Source organism: Brachyhypopomus gauderio, chromosome 13 (genome assembly GCF_052324685.1).
Source record: "Brachyhypopomus gauderio isolate BG-103 chromosome 13, BGAUD_0.2, whole genome shotgun sequence".
Classification (NCBI taxonomy): domain Eukaryota; kingdom Metazoa; phylum Chordata; class Actinopteri; order Gymnotiformes; family Hypopomidae; genus Brachyhypopomus; species Brachyhypopomus gauderio.
The window spans coordinates 23,393,133-23,410,868 of record NC_135223.1 but is presented as its reverse complement, the minus strand read 5'-3'; the positions used below and the strand labels follow the sequence as shown (position 1 = coordinate 23,410,868).

General features: G+C 42.6%; 2 protein-coding genes across 5 annotated transcripts in view; both read right to left on the bottom strand.

The window, feature by feature from the left end:
• The window catches only part of sim1a (SIM bHLH transcription factor 1a), a 22,014-nt gene extending 12,135 nt beyond the window's left edge, over window positions 1-9,879 (bottom strand). The window contains exons 1-9 of one of the 2 annotated variants that reach the window (XM_076971838.1): window positions 9,647-9,879; window positions 8,812-9,367; window positions 5,298-5,380; window positions 4,561-4,650; window positions 4,297-4,405; window positions 4,122-4,207; window positions 3,555-3,754; window positions 3,117-3,223; window positions 1,982-2,129 (exon numbers count right to left, since the gene is read on the bottom strand). In XM_076971838.1, coding sequence (XP_076827953.1) covers window positions 1,982-2,129; window positions 3,117-3,223; window positions 3,555-3,754; window positions 4,122-4,207; window positions 4,297-4,405; window positions 4,561-4,650; window positions 5,298-5,380; window positions 8,812-8,986 — 998 coding nt within the window. In that variant the 5' untranslated portion in view covers window positions 8,987-9,367; window positions 9,647-9,879. Of the gene's footprint in view, window positions 1-1,981; window positions 2,130-3,116; window positions 3,224-3,554; window positions 3,755-4,121; window positions 4,208-4,296; window positions 4,406-4,560; window positions 4,651-5,297; window positions 5,381-8,811; window positions 9,368-9,646 lie in introns of those variants that run through there. The other variant, XM_076971839.1, reaches the window with a different exon arrangement.
• A 2,171-nt stretch (window positions 9,880-12,050) lies between these two features.
• Window positions 12,051-17,736, bottom strand: part of ascc3 (activating signal cointegrator 1 complex subunit 3) — a 114,725-nt gene continuing 109,039 nt past the window's right edge. For all 3 annotated transcript variants that reach the window (XM_076971833.1, XM_076971835.1, XM_076971834.1), the window contains 5 exons: window positions 16,866-17,017; window positions 15,900-16,050; window positions 14,731-14,937; window positions 13,166-13,341; window positions 12,051-13,085 (listed from right to left, as the gene is read on the bottom strand). In XM_076971833.1, the coding sequence (XP_076827948.1) occupies window positions 12,938-13,085; window positions 13,166-13,341; window positions 14,731-14,937; window positions 15,900-16,050; window positions 16,866-17,017 (834 nt within the window). In that variant the 3' untranslated portion in view covers window positions 12,051-12,937. The remainder of the gene's footprint in view (window positions 13,086-13,165; window positions 13,342-14,730; window positions 14,938-15,899; window positions 16,051-16,865; window positions 17,018-17,736) is intronic.

Sequence of the window (17,736 nt, the reverse complement as noted above, 5' to 3'; positions counted from 1 at the left end):
CAATGCTGCATGCTGGGAAGTGAACAGAACTGTAGCTACAGATGTAGCGTGTGGTTACAGTGGCGCACAAGTGCATTGTGGGGCAGCATTGTGTTTCAGTGCCACTGCTGTGCATTTCATTGGTGCAGCTACATGTGCTCTGATTAAAGAACACTGAAGAAGATGGCAAGTGTCTCCGCCTTATTAGTGCCACATGCATCATCAACCATCAACACTACATACATAACGCTACAGCATCAATAACCCTGCACTGTTTCTCACTGTGCCTCTGGTCCTTTAACCCAGAACCCCAGACACACAACACTGAGACTCTCAGCTTTAATATCCCCCAGCGAAAGGGGAGCTTGATTATGCGATGAGTTTGGTCAGATGCGTTAGAGCAAAGATTACATCCCAACACAAAACACGTGCAGGGTCACCAGAAAGGGGAGTTACTCCAGACTCAGGCAGGCAGGCTCTCCTGCAGATTTGCAGGTACAATATTTCATGGAAAGGGCAGGGGTCCATAAGAAAGCACACACCAGTGTGTAATATTCATGAAATACTGCATATATCATATTTACATAAGCACTTATAAATGTATTTATGAACATTCGGTTAAAACGTAGCTTTGAGCGTCCTCTGTGCTTACAAAGGACTTGTGCATGGAGACTCCGGAGGCTGTTTGTGAATACACACAATACTCTTTATGTTACACTTAGCCACTTAGCTTCAGAATACTGCAAAAGTGACCAAATAAACAAATCACATCATAAAAGACAAATGATGCAAGAGCAGCACACGTGTGGTGTGGATATGGGACCCTATGAGGTATGACACACGTGTGGTGTGGATATGGGTCCCTGTGAGGTATGACACACGTGCGGTGTGGATATGGGACCCTGTGACGTATGACACACGTGTGGTGTGGATATGGGACCCTATGAGGTATGACACACGTGTGGTGTGGATATGGGTCCCTGTGAGGTATGACACACGTGTGGTGTGGATATGGGTCCCTGTGACGTATGACACACATGTGGTGTGGATATGGGACCCTGTGAGGTATGACACACATGTGGTGTGGATATGGGACCCTGTGAGGTATGACACACGTGTGGTGTGGATATGGGACCCTGTGAGGTATGATACACGTGTGGTGTGGATATGGGACCCTGTGAGGTATGATACACGTGTGGTGTGGATATGGGACCCTGTGACGTATGACACACATGTGGTGTGGATATGGGACCCTGTGAGGTATGATACACGTGCGGTGTGGATATGGGACCCTGTGACGTATGACACACGTGTGGTGTGGATATGGGACCCTGTGACGTATGACACACGTGTGGTGTGGATATGGGACCCTGTGACGTATGACACACGTGTGGTGTGGATATGGGACCCTGTGACGTATGACACACGTGTGGTGTGGATATGGGACCCTGTGAGGTATGATACACGTGTGGTGTGGATATGGGACCCTGTGACGTATGACACATGTGTGGTGTGGATATGGGACCCTGTGAGGTATGACACACGTGTGGTGTGGATATGGGACCCTGTGAGGTATGATACACGTGTGGTGTGGATATGGGACCCTGTGAGGTATGATACACGTGTGGTGTGGATATGGGACCCTGTGAGGTATGATACACGTGTGGTGTGGATATGGAACCCTGTGAGGTTCACCTCTACAGCTCCAGACCTTAATAAAGTGAACCACTAAAGATTTATTTCAGCAGTCTAACTGTTGGGATGCCATCACTTACCCTCATCCTATCATTTATTTTCTTTCTCTCTGTTTTTATTCAGCAGTTGGAAGAAAATAGCATCTCCACCGCATGACAATCATTTAATTAAAAAATGAATTTCCATGGATTGATTTATAGGAATGACTCACAAAGACTCTAGCAGTGTCAGATGAGTTTAAGCAGAGACTACCACTAGCAATAAACCTGAGAAACTGAGACATAACTGTAAGTTGTAAGGTACTCACGTGAGGACGTAGTTAACACTGACTATACAGTGAGGTCTGGAAGACCTGCTGTTGTGTACGATGGTGGCGTAGCTCTGCACCCACACCCAACCTCCCTCCTTAGCTAGAAACCTGTAGTACTTGGTAGTGACCTGACCCTTCACCAACACTGCAGAGAGAGGGAGAGAGAGAGAGAGAGAGAGAGAGAGAGAGAGAGAGAGAGAGAGAGAGAGAGAGAGAGAGAGAGAGAGAGAGAGAGAGGGACAGAGAGAGACCGAAAGAGAGGCAGAGAGAGACAGACAGACAGAGAGAGAGAGGCAGAGAGAGAGAGAGAGAAAGAGAGACAGAGACAGAGAGGCAGACAGAGAGAGAGATTTCATTCTATAGTCAGATGAACATCAACCCTGGTTGGAAATCTTCGAAGTGCCTTTCAGATGGATGATAAGAAAAAGGTGAATTTTAAATATGCAATACTTGGTCATTCTCGAAATCTACACAGTAGCAGTTCTTTGTATATCTCTTATTTCTGTTTATTTATCTTAGTGCTGCATTAATACCGTAATTACTGTGCACAATAATAAAAAAATGTCATGTCAATTATACAATTTAGATTTCCATAAATTGTAATTCTATAATTTATCATTTAATTTACAATCACATAATTAATGTTGACATGATTCTAAAAGCAGAAAAATCTAATTATGAAAGCTCTGCAAACATAGCTGAACAACTGAACAAAACTTTTAAGATCATTTGGTTAAGAGAAGTAATGACTCACACACAGATAAAATAACATGGCATTTACGTATTTGACATTAATTGAAACAGATATCCAAAATGCTCATTTTATATTATAATATTATATTATATTTTATAACACTGTGAATGTGGTCAAGCTCAATGTGGTCAAGCTCAATTTTAATAATTAGGTCAAAACAAAGTAAAATACTAGTGTATTTTTCTCTGTATAAAATTGGAAATACTAAGGTTACAAGTGTTTTAAATATTATTTTTTAAATCAATGCTCTGTTGTTATAACAAAGTGTGAGTCAAATAATAGTGGACTGTTGTCAGCAGTAATAGCGTTGTGATTCTTGCTGTGGCTACAGTGTGACTGTCTCATGGTAGAAGAGACCACGAACACAAACACACTCACACAGGTGGTGCGCGCAGCGGAGGTGGAAGGTGTCGCAGCTGTGCACGTGGTGGTAAAGAGTCTTCTCTATTAAGTCCTGTGGCTCGTAGCCAGTGAGCTCCGCCACTCTGGCAAACAAACACGGAGGAGAATAATTACGTCTCCGATGTGCACGCAAGCACCTGCGCACGTGCACACACACATACACACACACATGCGTGCGTGCGTGCACAAGACAAACATGCAAATATGGATGTGCATTGCACAAAATAACAGGTGTGCATGTACATGAATGATGAAACATGAATATACAAACAAAGCTGAACACACACACACACACACACACACACACACACACACACACACACACACACACACACACACACACACACACACACACACACACACACACACACACGATATCCTCCTTTAACAGGCCCTCTTCAGAGTGCAGATTACCTGGAGTCCAGGAAGATGAGCTTCATATCCAGACTGGCTCTAAACATGAACATGTTACTGTGGAGTTTGATCTCCGTCACGGCGCTGGGGGGCAGCGAGTGGCCCACGGCCACCAGCCCCACGTTCTGGTAACAGCCGTCAAACGGCGACATGTCCAGACTGTACTGGCGAATCTTTAGGTAGCCGCTGCAGTGGATGACCTGCGGGAGAAAACCACCACGCCAGCCAGAAACACGCACACAAACACGCACAGAAACTATTACAAATCCAATAATGAAAGAATCACTACATTAATTGCTACACAGCGAACAGTGTTATGATCTGATCTGAATTTGATCAATAGTAGGCCTGCTACTGCAATATTTAATGGAATAAATAACAATAATAAAGTTAACATTAAGGTTGTTTCCTTTGCAGTAGTCTTAATGTAGAGTCACACAAATAATCACACTGGATTTTGCAGTAGGCTATTTTCTTCAGTTCTTTTTCATTAACAGCGCGTTATTACGGTCTTGAAAACAAATAATTATACATGTTAATAACGTGTAAGGTTTGTAAATAGCCAACCTTATAACCACCACAGGTGAGACCTGCGTTCCTCTTTGCGAGGACACACTTCATTCTCAGAAAGAAAGAGCGCTCCATCTCGTACTCTGTGGAGAAGGAAACAGCGGAACACCCATCAAGACCCGTAATTCCGGCAGCTGGGCGGTACTGTGGGGAATAACGGAACCGGGCCCACCTTGAACGAAGTGTGAGTGGTACGGCTGGTGCGCCGTCAGCACCGCCGTCATCTCGTCGTGATCGGCGGGATGGATATACTCGTAAATACTGTTCCCCGTCAGCTCTACCTGTTAAAATTCACTTCTGTCATCTCAGTCAAAGACGCAGTGAGTTTAAATATGACACTCACACACGGAACAACACCAGCGACATAGCCTGGCTAAAATAGAGATGTGAATATTCATGACCATAAGCAAAGGTTCACGTGAGTGACGCACTTTACCTGTGATAGTCCTAAATGCACAGACGCCGTTTCTGAAATGTACATGATCTTCCCATCCGGAGCGACCACAAAAATGAATCCGTCCAAAGTCTGGCAAATAATAATAATAATAATAATAATAATAATAATAATAATAATAATAATAATGATAATAATAATACCATTTACACGTATCCTATTAAAATGACTTTGTTTTGCGATGCGCATTAAACTGCGGTCGTGTATTCAATCAACGCTGAGTAAACATGCGATGCTATTTTTTTATTAAGCTGCTTATTGTTGCTGTACAGGTTCGTGTCTTTCAGAGAGCACATTTTGCATTTAATTTGGAATTAAAATGAGAATTTCACATATTAAATAATGGTTTTCCGTTTCTATAGGCCTACTTAAAAAGCTAATTTAACAGAAATCAAATTCGCCTAACGTGAAAACCTAGGCAACTTCTTTGAATGTGGAATTAAATTTAAAATAAACGCCGAAAATTAATAAAACAAAACACCACCAACAACAATAACAGGCAAATAATAGACAAACAACATCAATAATAATAGCAATAGCAACAACAACAACAGCAATAATAATAATAATAATAATAATAATAATAATGAGCGGAAAACGAGGAAGATGACAAGATGATGATGATGCAGAAGGAAAGGAAGAAGAAAAGGATGAAGAGTGTCCACTCTGTTGGCAGCAGTAGCAGTAGTAGCAGCGCGAGGACGTGTAAACACTCCTACCTGAAGAAGGTGTGATCCCAGCTCGCGCCCGACATTATCCAGAGAGCTGGTTCTGCTCACGTGGCCCCACGACTCCCCTAGACCTGAAGGACAGCCCATATTAATTACACATCAACTCACTTTCTATTTACTAGTGTTCATAATAATAATAATAATAATAATAATAATAATAATAATAATAATAATAATAATTATTATTATTATTATATATTAGTTATAATAATAATCATCATAATATTAATCATAATAATAATGTTCATGTTATAATTGTAGTATTGTATATTTTACATTACAAACTAAAATGAAATAACTAGATTGGTCAGTAAATTTTATATTAAGATGGCTGTAAACATTATTGTAAAAATGCAAATCAACTCAGCAAACTCGAAGGAACTAACAAAACCCCAATAAGATCAACACGGAGTGGCTGTCCGCTGGAAGACCTTATGCAATCCCAATTGAAATGCAAATCTGCGAAAACAAACACGCACCGTGGAAGGATCACTGCAAAGCCCCGATTCCCTTTTTAATATTAACCAAATATACACTTCACGTTTACACAACAGAAACAATCAAATTATTTCTTAACCAGAACTCAAACATAGTCTGCTTGCGCTTGATTCAATTCGTAAAATTATGTCATCATCCTCCACCCCCGCACTTTAAAAAATTAATAAATAAAATAAAGTAACTTAGAAATTACAAAATATATTTTGCATGTCCGCCTTTATATATATATATATATATATATATATATATATATATATATATATAATACTATGATTATATATATATATATATATATATATATATATATATATATATATATATATATATATATATATATATATATATATATAGTGAAGGCATCTTAATTAGAAACCCGAAATCCGAAATGAGGACTTTGAAGCCAGTACCTGGTAGAAATGGACTACAGATGTCTTCAAATCACTGAATTTGTGGCTGTTTATGGTCATTTGTGGCACTGACATCCTGGCTTGAATATGTATGCTTGTACAATGTGTGTCAGCGCTTCGGGTTTTTGCACTTGACCTATCACAGGAATATTAAGCGCCTGGACGCCAGTGAGTTTAGATAATGACAAAATTAGCTTTGCTAGGGAGCAGAAATAAGATCTATAGGCTATACTCTTACGGCCTGAAGAGTCTGTACTGAGCTAAGCAGTTTTTATAAACAAAAGCGGTTGTTTCTGGCGATAAAGGAGTAATCCATTGAACCTCTCCAGAAGGAACCTTTCAATTGCTTGCAGGGCAAGAAAATTGTATCCATCTTACAACTTACAGGTTCTACTGGAACCGATCCAGCCGTTTCCAAGTCGGCTAATAACTTAATTGTGGGCATGGTCACGCGCTTGTGCACAAAACCATCACGGTGTCTGCTTTTGCAAAAAACCAAAAAACAAAACAAAAAAAACTTCTAACGGATTAAAAAAATACAACATCAAAAATTAAAACTGTTTATTTATATTGAACAAGTGTCTTAATTTTTTGTCGTTGTACTACGTGTCGTTAGCTACGTTTCTTTAACGCACAGAAGTGTCATTATAACACGCGGATGCACCTAAGCGTATAAATGCTTAGTCGAATGAAAACGCTCATACACAACTTTAAAAAGTCACAAACTGGAATGAACGCTTAGTTGCTCGTTGGGAGAGTGACATATGAGAACACTGCGGGAGAATGAAGGGTTGCAAAGGTTACCATTCCCACATCGGGCCATAAATAACAACCGTAAACACACCACACTTTCGTTAGTTTTCGAATAAAATTTTACTGTCAATTACGCAGGACATTTTCTCCGACTACTAGCAGAGTGTCGTTACACTGACCCCGTGACACCGAGCCCAGGCGTAATTTGAACAAGCTGCATCAAACGGGAGGTGCGGAGAAAGGGAAATTATAGCAAGAATATAAAATACGAAGCACGTGGTAAATAAATAAGACCATGTAAAGAAGCTGCAGTGATAGGAATCACATATGTGAGCAGGGGGACACACTACCTCACGGTATGAGTTCATCTGTAATTATCTTCAAAACTCTTATATTAAGAGCTCAACAGAGGGTTTTTTTGCATTGGCTGCTGTGTGTTAATATGTTAATCTATTATTAGAAATCTCAAAATTTTACATCTCTGAGCTCTGAAAAACAACTGGATATCGGCGGGGGGACAGTTAAATTTAATGAGCACATTTACTCTCAAGAAAAAAAAAACTTTTAGATATCAACTTCCTCTCTTTAAAATACACCTCAATGACGTATTTAATTTGAGTATAAATCGTGTAATTAATTATCCGTTTACGGCCTACACAATTTAACATTTAGATATTACAGTGGTGAAAATATTCAAGAAAATTTGAGACTAAAAGTAAACTTGTATCTTAGCAAAATGAGAAAATCTATCAAACAAAGGCATAGATCCTCGTTTATATTTATATTTGTCGATCCGAGTATGATAAACCTCAGTGTGACGGAACTTTAATAGCCCTCATCATCTGTATCTGCATCTCCACGTCTACATATGTCCCCTTGATGGAGCCCGTTAGTAGAAAAGCCCTCATCGATAACCTGAGCGCTCACTTTGATATTCTGACTCCAAAAACACATTAGGACGGTTGGACCGGCCTAATCGCTTCAGCATATGCGACTCTTTCATATGCGTACTACTGTGTTTCTTTGTCTCGGTCTCAAGTCCCTGGTTTTAAAACCCATTCCCTCTTCTATCAAGACGACTCGGTCTTACAAGGACCTCCATATGGTCAGAAAGATCAGACGGGCCCCGGTAATTGGCGCAGCTCGGCTGGGCTCACGTAGGAGCCCGTCGAGACTACGGAGAAGGTGGGAAATGACTGTTAATGGTCTTTTAGGAGTTTTACGGTGGTGTGACTCTGAAAAGGGACTACATCTTTATACATACAAAAATACACTGACGACGTGAGTTCACGTGTTTTCTAAACTGAAATTTAAAAATCGTCTGAATCAGGGTCAGAATCTATGCCTATGTAGCTTAAAATAAAAATAAAATAAAATGACATAGCGTTTATAAAGTGCAGGCCTACTTACAACACTTCAAGACAAAAGAAAGGTCGAAAGGTTGACAAATAATATTGTTCTATATTGTTATCCAATTAGTCTACAAGAAAATATATTTCTGTTAAATTCAGGTTAGACAGGAATTCACTTTAATAATAGATCTTCAAGACGTCAGGCAAGAATGTTTAGCCTTTATAAAATAAAAAACGCGAACACGGATTAGAAGAAATAAATAAAACTTCGTTAACAACAATGTAATAATAATGTTAAATAATACGTAATAATAATAGGTATTATTATTATTATTAATAATAATAATAATAATAATAATAATAATAATAATAATAATAATAGTAATAATAAGGCAAACGTTATTTTCTCAAATGCAGCAAAACAACGTGACAGCTGCACTGACAGGCACATTGCTTTAAGTACGGACACAGAGTGTGTGTTAACCTACTTACCTTCAGGAAAAACAATTCTCATTTTCAAGTAACTCGTTGTCAGGCGAATTATAGACGCTTTATCGAGCTGGGACGTGATGGCTGATGGTAGCGGTAAGAGTTTTGCCAGCTCGTAGAACTCACTGTTCTCTTTCTCCCGTCGAGTCCGGGCGGCATTTTTCGACTTCTCTTTCATTGTCTTTAGAGATTAAAGGTGTTTTACACCCCTCCAGTGTTCGGATCAGGCTTCCCAAAACCAAGACAAACGCACAGCACTTCGGAAATCAACGCAGTTTTACCATCTTGTAACCATATCGATTCAAAAGTCCAAAGGGGCGGTCTACCTGCCCTTTAGGTCAGAAAAGCCAGGTGGGACATTCCTCCAGGTACCCCGGCTCACGTCTACGGCCCCTGAAGTGTCTCACGTGAGAAGTGAAGCGATACAGAAACTTCATATCGAAGAAACGTCGCTGTGTTTTGTCCACCGTGGACGGGTCTACTTCTTCCGCGTCAAATCCATCTGGGCCCAGATCTTCGCGTGGGGACAACATCCATCGCTAATGTAAACAACAGGTCTCTAAATAACAAAATTACAAAATAACAAATTGAAGGGAAAAATATTTTAGATCCAGCCGCACATTCCAAAGTAAAACGAATGGAGCAAGTGAAGCAAAGTTAAGTGAGCGCCATGACCATAAAGAAAAAAAAATAAATTACAATAACATATTGGCACAAATTATTTTTAAAATAATAGGCAAGTTAGACAGAAATCTATAACATCTTAAAAGAAACATTTTTTTAATAACCGTCACCTTAATATTATAGCCAGTTTTACAGAGTATAAACGTCTATTCACCTTGCATCACAAGTCAAACTTTCATTTTCTTGCGCTCGACCGGTAGACAAATCCAGAAGGTGAAATATCCAAACTCTTTCTCCGCTGTGTTTAAAATGTCAAATTCCAAAGGCAAATTTCAGGGTAAAAAAAAAAAAACGTTTGCATTTTATCCACAATGTTGAGTTTGAGGGGCACGTGTGCTGGAGTTTCCCGAGGCGCACTGGTCCACACTGTGAAGTTGAGCTGCAGACGCACCCGCTCCGCACACGGCACGCGCCTTCTAAGAGCCGCCCCCGCGCCGCACCCGGCACGCGCCTTCTTATTGGGCCGCGCGCGCGTCCGTCCCCTATTGGGCTTCCACGTATCGGTGCCCGGAGTGGAATGGGGATTTGTTAGAAACCCTAACCCTTGACCTTTGCAGATAATAACATGGAGAAAGCTATGAAATATATTTGAGTCTGTATAATATTTAGGCTATAACAGTTATGCTAATATTAACCTCTGAAGCTTAAACATTAAAACTAAATAATAGCATTTGCAAAGAAAGGGTAGGAGAAAGGTCGTAAGCTGTTGCTATTTTCGCTTTTTTCGATGAGGACCCCTGCTGCACTGCGCTTGCTTATTTGTTTGTTTGTTTATTTATTTCACCACACTCGTAGGATTAGCCTGTCTCTACTGGTCCGTAGTGACAACGAAGGAAAAAAGGAACAAGTTTTAAAAATAAACTCACCAGCCAAGTCTGCGACTCAAATTTTCTTGAAATAAAGAGAATATATGATGTGTTTGAAAACTCCTGCGTCCAATCTTGATATTTAGACAAAAACCTACTTAAAAAACACAAAACAAAAACTAAACAAACAAAAATCCCTTGATTATTATTATCGAAAGACTAATATAGAAAGATAACAGTGGTCTATATTTTATGATTGCAACACAATATCTGTGCAAATAACGAAATATGTATTTGTAAAGAATAAGTGAACACGTTTAAGATTTTAATGCACAGAAACCACAACCATTCCCCCGTCAAGATTGGTAACTTCTTTTTTATTAATTAACTGTTTTTGCTGAATTCTATTAAAGGACGTTTACATTAAAGCTGCACGTGCTGTCTACCAAAATGATTTTTTAATACTTTAAAAATAAATTGAATGTCAAACGTTTAATTTGAACATTCTACTCGTGAGTCTTATTTCAGGCGAGAGCACAGAAGTAGTGATTATGTGAATAAATAGTAGTTTCCTCTCCTGCTCGTGTTCGGTCCCGCCCAAAGGGCCCGTGTAGGAGACGGATGCCCCGTTAATAGGAGATCACCTGCAGCGAGTGAGGAGCAGAAATCAGACAGGACGCGCTCGGCGCACGGAGCGCCTGATGCTGCTTTAACCTTTTTCTAAACCCCGAATTTGCTGCTAATTAAAAGGCGCCGGTGGAAAAGAGAACAACTGAAAATAGTCCAAAATATGAAGCATTCAGAAGAGACTCACAATATCGTCGCTCAGTAAAAAACGGCCCGAATTAAATGATGGTGACACTTTCAAGCGCGTTTTGCCACTCAGATTCTTAATTACGCCTAATGAGGGGGGGGGGGGGGGGATCTGCATGTGTTATGGCGAGACACCGAAACGCGGAACACAAGACAACATAACAGTGTTTTCACAAATTTACATCCTAAAAACTGAATTCGCGCACACGCATTTGGAAAATATAGGACGTGCAGGAGAATTTAATGGGCGAGATGGACATGTGTGTATATAATTATATATATATATATATATATATATATATATATATATATATATATATATATATATATTTGTTTAAACATCATAGAATGTAAACGGTAAAATATGGTGGAAAGCGCAAAGGTGACTCACTACATCCATTCATATTCTTTGAAGTTGTAAAACTAATAACAAGCGTTGGGGAAATATCGCATTTGGATCTGATGAGGAGAAGTAAACGGGCTCTGAACGTCACTACCTTCAGCTAATCTTAAATAACACTTCTAACCAAAGTCCTATAGAATAGGTTAACTATTAATAAACAAATGTTTGATTAGATTATTTTACACATTTACATATCAGTCTGTTTATGGTACCATTTAAAACATTAATATATTCCAAGTGCTCTATATGCAATTTATTTTTTCCTGTGCTTTAAAACAAACACAAAAGCAATAAAAAGATGTACAAGACAAGATGACAAGCAGGTCGAAGCAAATAATTTAGTCTTATGTGTACATGTTTGAAGTTTGTATGATAAACGTGCTAACGTACATTGTTCACTTACTGTGAATGTTCAAAAGAACCTACACACATCAAGACCTTGAATGAAAAACTCAACACCAAACACTCGGCCATGGGATCCAGCGTATTACTGAGAAAAGCGATACACTGTAAAGACGACCACTGGGACATTTAGATGTATTAATTTCCATTTATTTCCTCCTTTATTTTGCAAAATCATTTAGGGAAGTTTTCAGGAATGAAATCGAATCCTAAACTAGGGCAAAAAGCCCAAGCGTTGCTCATTAGCACCGACCCACTCAGATACACCAGTACACCTCAGTGACATTTTGTAAATTATGTACTTGAATTCTTTTTTTGCATAAATGATTTCATGTGTTTATGTGACGTATTCTATGTGTTTGCCACCTGTATGTGCTAGATACTTGCAGTGTGGTGGGAAGACAGAGGGGAGGGAGAGAGGGAGGGAGGGAGGGAGGGAGGGAGAGAGGGAGGGAGAGAGGGAGGGAGAGAGAGGAAGGAAGAGAGGGGGAGGAAAAAAAAGGACTTTCACAAACAGATGGGCCAAAGTGGTGATGGTAGAGTCCAGTGTGTAGTCCCTCACAGAGGGGCATGTTTCACACACCTGCCCTGAGTTTGTGCTCTGATAAATCCCCTCCAGCCTCTGGGGCTCTAACAGTGACGTGCTGCACACAGAGGACCTACAAATATGTGAACACATGAATTCCATTTTATTAGGCAAGTAGTCCAATCAACACTTCCTGTAGGCATGAGACTCACAGCAGTGGCTCGTATTTTGACCGACACGTCCAAATAGCATCATGAAAAGGAACAACAATGAACTCAAGGATAAAAGATAAAAATGGAAAAAACATGTTAAGCACGGTCATCCCAGCCTTCTGATCGTGTCCTACACGGCCAGTGGTTAGAGCGGCCTAGACCGTGTACCGGTCACCCCTGCTCTGTCAGACTGGGGCCAGTCTGCTCCACACACTGTGCACACACACACACACACCCCCCCGCCGTGCCGGCCAACAGACTGCCAGTACCACTGGGTGGGAGCTCATTTGACGGACACCTCGGCCATGCGGTCGGAGACCTCGCTGTTGACCTGGGCGGAGATGCTGGCTGCGGTCACGTTCAGGCGGATGTCGTACTGCTGATCCAAGCCCAGGTAGCTGTCGCTCATAACGTAGAGGGTGTAGATGCACCTGTGGTGGAGAAGGTCGTTAGCAGGGCTGCAGATGCACGTCTGAGATAGCGCACGGGGGGCGAGGAAGTGCGGACTCACTTCCCAGTCTGCTCGGGCGTGTAGAAGGCCACGGACGCCACGCTGCGGTTACGCACGTAGCCCACGCGTTTGACGGCCAGCAGCTCCCTCTTGTCCACCTCCCCCAGCACCAGGATCCAGCCCTCGTCCTTGGGCTTGGGGAACCGTGGGGCCTGGGCCCTGCTGTCCTGCTTCCGCTACAACACAACACTCCATCAGACATGGAATTAACAGCCTACCACAGATAAACCAGGAGTCCAATGTGGCCTGGAGACTGAAGAGATGTGGACTGCTTCCTGAATGTGTGTGTGTGTGTCTGTGTGTGTGTGATCGTGTGTGTGTGTGTGTGCACGAGTGTGTGTGAGTCTGTGAGCGAGCGTGAGTGTGTGCGTGTGTGAGTGTGTGTGTGTGTGTTTTAGGCTTGTCCCGATCCGATATTTGGATCGGATCGGCCGCCGATATTTGCAAAAAATGCTTATCTGTATCGGATCGGCAGGCACGAGAAAATGCCGATCCAGTTTTTTAAATAAAGTCCGATGCGGGTTTTCCAGCACACCCATTTAGATAATCCATTCCAGTTTTTGCTGTGTTTTCGCCAGTGAGAGTAAAATCTGGTCGGCATTTTCCAGCACACCTTCAGCAAACGAGAGTAGCATCTCCCCAATTTAGCTCAGTGGCATCTCCTAACCATAAAGACCGCCATGCAAATGTGAAGCTATTGATAAAAATGTCAGTTTTGTGGGATTATTTTACCTTAAAGGACGACAAAGACGAAGAGGTAGAGTGCAACATGCCACAGTAAAGTCAAGCGTGGTGGTAAAGCTGTAAGAACTTTTAATACAACCAATCTAATCAAGCATTTAGCGAAATACCACCATAAACATGAAGAGTTTCTAAAGAAAACCGAAGACAAAAAGAAAGATCATACACAACTAACACTGGCAAAAATTTTTGCGAAGCATGACAAACTGCCACTTTTTAAAATACAATTATTATTTGCATTTATGGCTTTTTTAAGCCTTGGTTTACTGATGCCATTTCTGTTTGTTATTTATTATTTTGTTTATTTTGAGTTTATTAATTGCTAAATAAACAGGTCAGTTTCTCCTTACCAACCATTATGTATTATTCAAACACACTATTCAAATTCAGCTGATTACTTGTTATCAAGAGTAAAATGATTTTTGACAACAAAATAACGCTTTTTGACAACAATGTAAGTTGGCTAAATAACTTTAAACTTTAATACATGCTCGGATAGGCCGGTATCGGTATCGGCCGATATCTGTATTGGATCGGAAGTGCAAATAAATATCGGTATCGGATCGGAAGTTCAAAAAGCTGGATCGGGACATCCCTAGTGTGTATGTGTGTGTGTGTGTGTGTGTGTGTGTGAGTGAGTGAGCGTCAGTGTGTGTGTGTGTGTGTGAGAGTGAGCGAGCGTGTGTGAGAGTGTGTGTGTGTGTGTGTGTGAGCGTGAGTGTGTGTGAGTTTGTGCGTGCGTGTGTGAGCGTGTGTGTGTGTGTGTGTGTGAGCGTGTGTGTGTGTGTGTGTGTGTGTGTGTGTGTGTGTGTGTGTGAGCTCACTCTTTGCTGGCCCGTATTGAGGCGTTGCAGTAACACCTGCAGCACATACTCCTGGTCTGCATGTACAGGCTGCCAACTGCTCTCCTCCCTCATGCTGGTGACGTTGGTGGAGAGAACACGCTCACACTGCTCCTCACTGCCCTCCCACCAACCCTTAATACTCACACTCACACACACCACCGGCAGGTGACTCACATAAACCCACGCCTGAGGGAGAGAGAGAGAGAGAGGGAGAGAGAGAGAGAGAGAGAGAGACTTAAAAAGATAAAAGAGGTCCTGAGTTTAACAAGTGATGCTATTCCCAATTAAAATGAAGGCATATATGCTACACATGGGAGAGTCAAAGGCATAACTGTCCCGTCTTGTGGCCATAAATAAACCAAGACCATTTCCAAGCAGCATGTCATACAAAATTAGGAAAAACCATCACATTACATCACATCACAGTCATCTGCACTTTATGTCGCATGCGACAGCTCGATATGGCAGGACTGTGATACAACATGATCACTCGTGCGTACGAGAGACACTCTGATGGCTGGACCGGCACTGCTGGGCTGTGGCAGCCCCGTCAGTATTAGACACGTGAAAAGGGGGGGGGGGGGGAACAGCACAGATTCACCCTGCCAGAGCTATTTATGCGAGGATTACGTTTCCTCAGCGAATCAGACGAGGACGCGGTGGCGCATGTGCTTATTTAATTAGCAGGCGGGGGCTGTGGCGTGGGTGTGGGGGGGGGGCGGGGGGGGCCGCCGGAATACTGATGGGGAGAAGACGCTGTGCTCGCCGCTGTGCCCGGACGCTCTCATTACCGCCGCAATTAGCACTTAGATTGGAGCGCTAAACCCTCTCATTTGGGAGGTAATTGGGGATCCTGGTGCTACCTGAGACCACCGTGCCCGTCTGCTGCTGTCTGCAAATCACATGTTTGTGAGTGTGTGTGTGTGTGTGTGTCTGAGCAAATGCTCTTTATAATGCATAGATTTGTTAAAATTGCCCAAAATAACTCCAATCCGTACACTTATTCTCAGTGCGGAGAGGATCATATTGTGTCTAAAGGCAACATCCACCGCTCCATGGTTGGCTAAATCTCTACAGCCCAAGCATATCGTAAAAACCTGAACAAACACGTCGTCTCGCGCTCCGGCAAGGTGCGCCAGGTGTTCTACCTGAGAGACCTGCTGGGGATGAAGCTCCTCCTTCACCATGGCTGAGAAGATCTCCTCTCGTCCATCACAGGCTGCCAGTAGCTCCGGAAGGCCTTCGACGGGGCCTGGATAGCCCCCTCTACCCGCCCTCACACCCTTGGAACTCCATCTCCTGTCGTCAACAGCAGGGGGAAAGGGGAGGTCACGTGACCCGTCTTCTCTGCCAAACCTGTACGGTTGAGCCAAGCCCCGCCCCCTTCCTTCTGCCTCCTCACGGCGGGAGATCCTCCCCGTCCTGATCCTCCTCTTACCATTTTTATTGTATTTCTACTGAATTACACTTCACGGCAGGGGGGCAGCCACATTGAAACGCATTACGTGGGTAAGAGAAAATCCAATGCTATCCATGCTGTGTGCGCGTGTGGGAGAGGCCGGCTGCACGGGGCTGGGTTTGGCGCTGGGTTCGGGGCTGGCCGGAGGACGGCGCCCGCTGATAAGCGATGCTAATGGTGTTTACAGAGTTTGATAAGAGATGGTAAAGGGATTAGCAGCTACGCCATGTCACAGAGCCGTAATCAAAGCGCCAGCGGAGAGACGCGCCCCGCCCTCGGCGAGCCGCTGAGAGGAAGTAAACCCTCCCCCTGCTCTCCGAGGCACACGGGCACACGGAGGATAACGGCGTTGTACCCACGTTCAAGCCCACTGTGAAAAAGAAAAAGTGAGGAATCTGGCTGCTGACCTGCATTATACACTTTCTGAAATACAAACGCATTTTTTATTATACAATACTAGTTTATTCTTACAAAATTCTAAATAACCCATGAACGATTAATCACTGTTTCTAGCTAGAAAAAGAGCGCAGCCATTACCTAACAAGGGCGATGAAGACGCTTATTGGTTTCTCTATTAATCTGTGGCTTTCGAAGCCGAAGGCCGATGGCACCCCGGGGGAGGGGGGGTCTGAAAGCCTGACCGTGGTGTACGTACCTGAACAAGTACAGGTTCTGCTGCTCCACGTGAGGTATGGTGAGCAGAGCGGAGTCGTGAAGCCATCTGGCTTGAATGATCATCTGCACCAGATGACAGACGCTGAGAGCAGACACCAGCCAGCCCTCGTTGGCCACCACGTCCAACATGGCCTGCAGAGAGGACACAGGCAGCTCTCACACCACTCACACTGAAGGCCTGTGAGGAAACGCTAAAGACATGGAGACGTTTGTCGCCATACACATACTATCTGATGCCATCGATGATTTTTCAAAAAAAAATTTCTTTATATAATCAATCAATTATCTAATACTCAGAACAATCTTTTGTACTCTTTCCTGTCCACCACTCCCTCTTGTCCTCCACATAAGGTTAAAGTTTGCTGAGCTCAGCTGCACTAACAAACTTAATTAATCAAAAAGTCATTTCCTCAGTAACTACGGCTAAAAAGCACCTTGAGTGCGGCAGCAAGAACAGAGAGTTCATCAAAATGCTAATGCAGTACAAATTAAAGTTGTGATTAACATTTCACAGTAGCTGCTTGAGCAAACTGGTGACAGCAACGGACTGATAGGACTGGAACCACACAGAAGGAGAGAGGGAGAGGGAGGGAGGGAGAGAGAGAGAGAGAGAGAGAGAGAGAGAGAGAGAGAGAGAGAGAGAGAGAGAGAGAGAGAGAGAGAGAGAGAGGGAGGTAGAGAAAGAGAGAGAGGAGAGAGTTAAAGAGAGGAGAGAGGGAGAGTGAGGGAGTGGGAGAGAGAGGGAGGTAGAGAGAGAGTTAGAGAGAGAGGAGAGAGAGGGAGGGAGGTAGACAAAGAGAGGAGAGGGAGGGAGAGAGAGAGAGAAAGAAGGAGAATAAATAAGTGGGAGA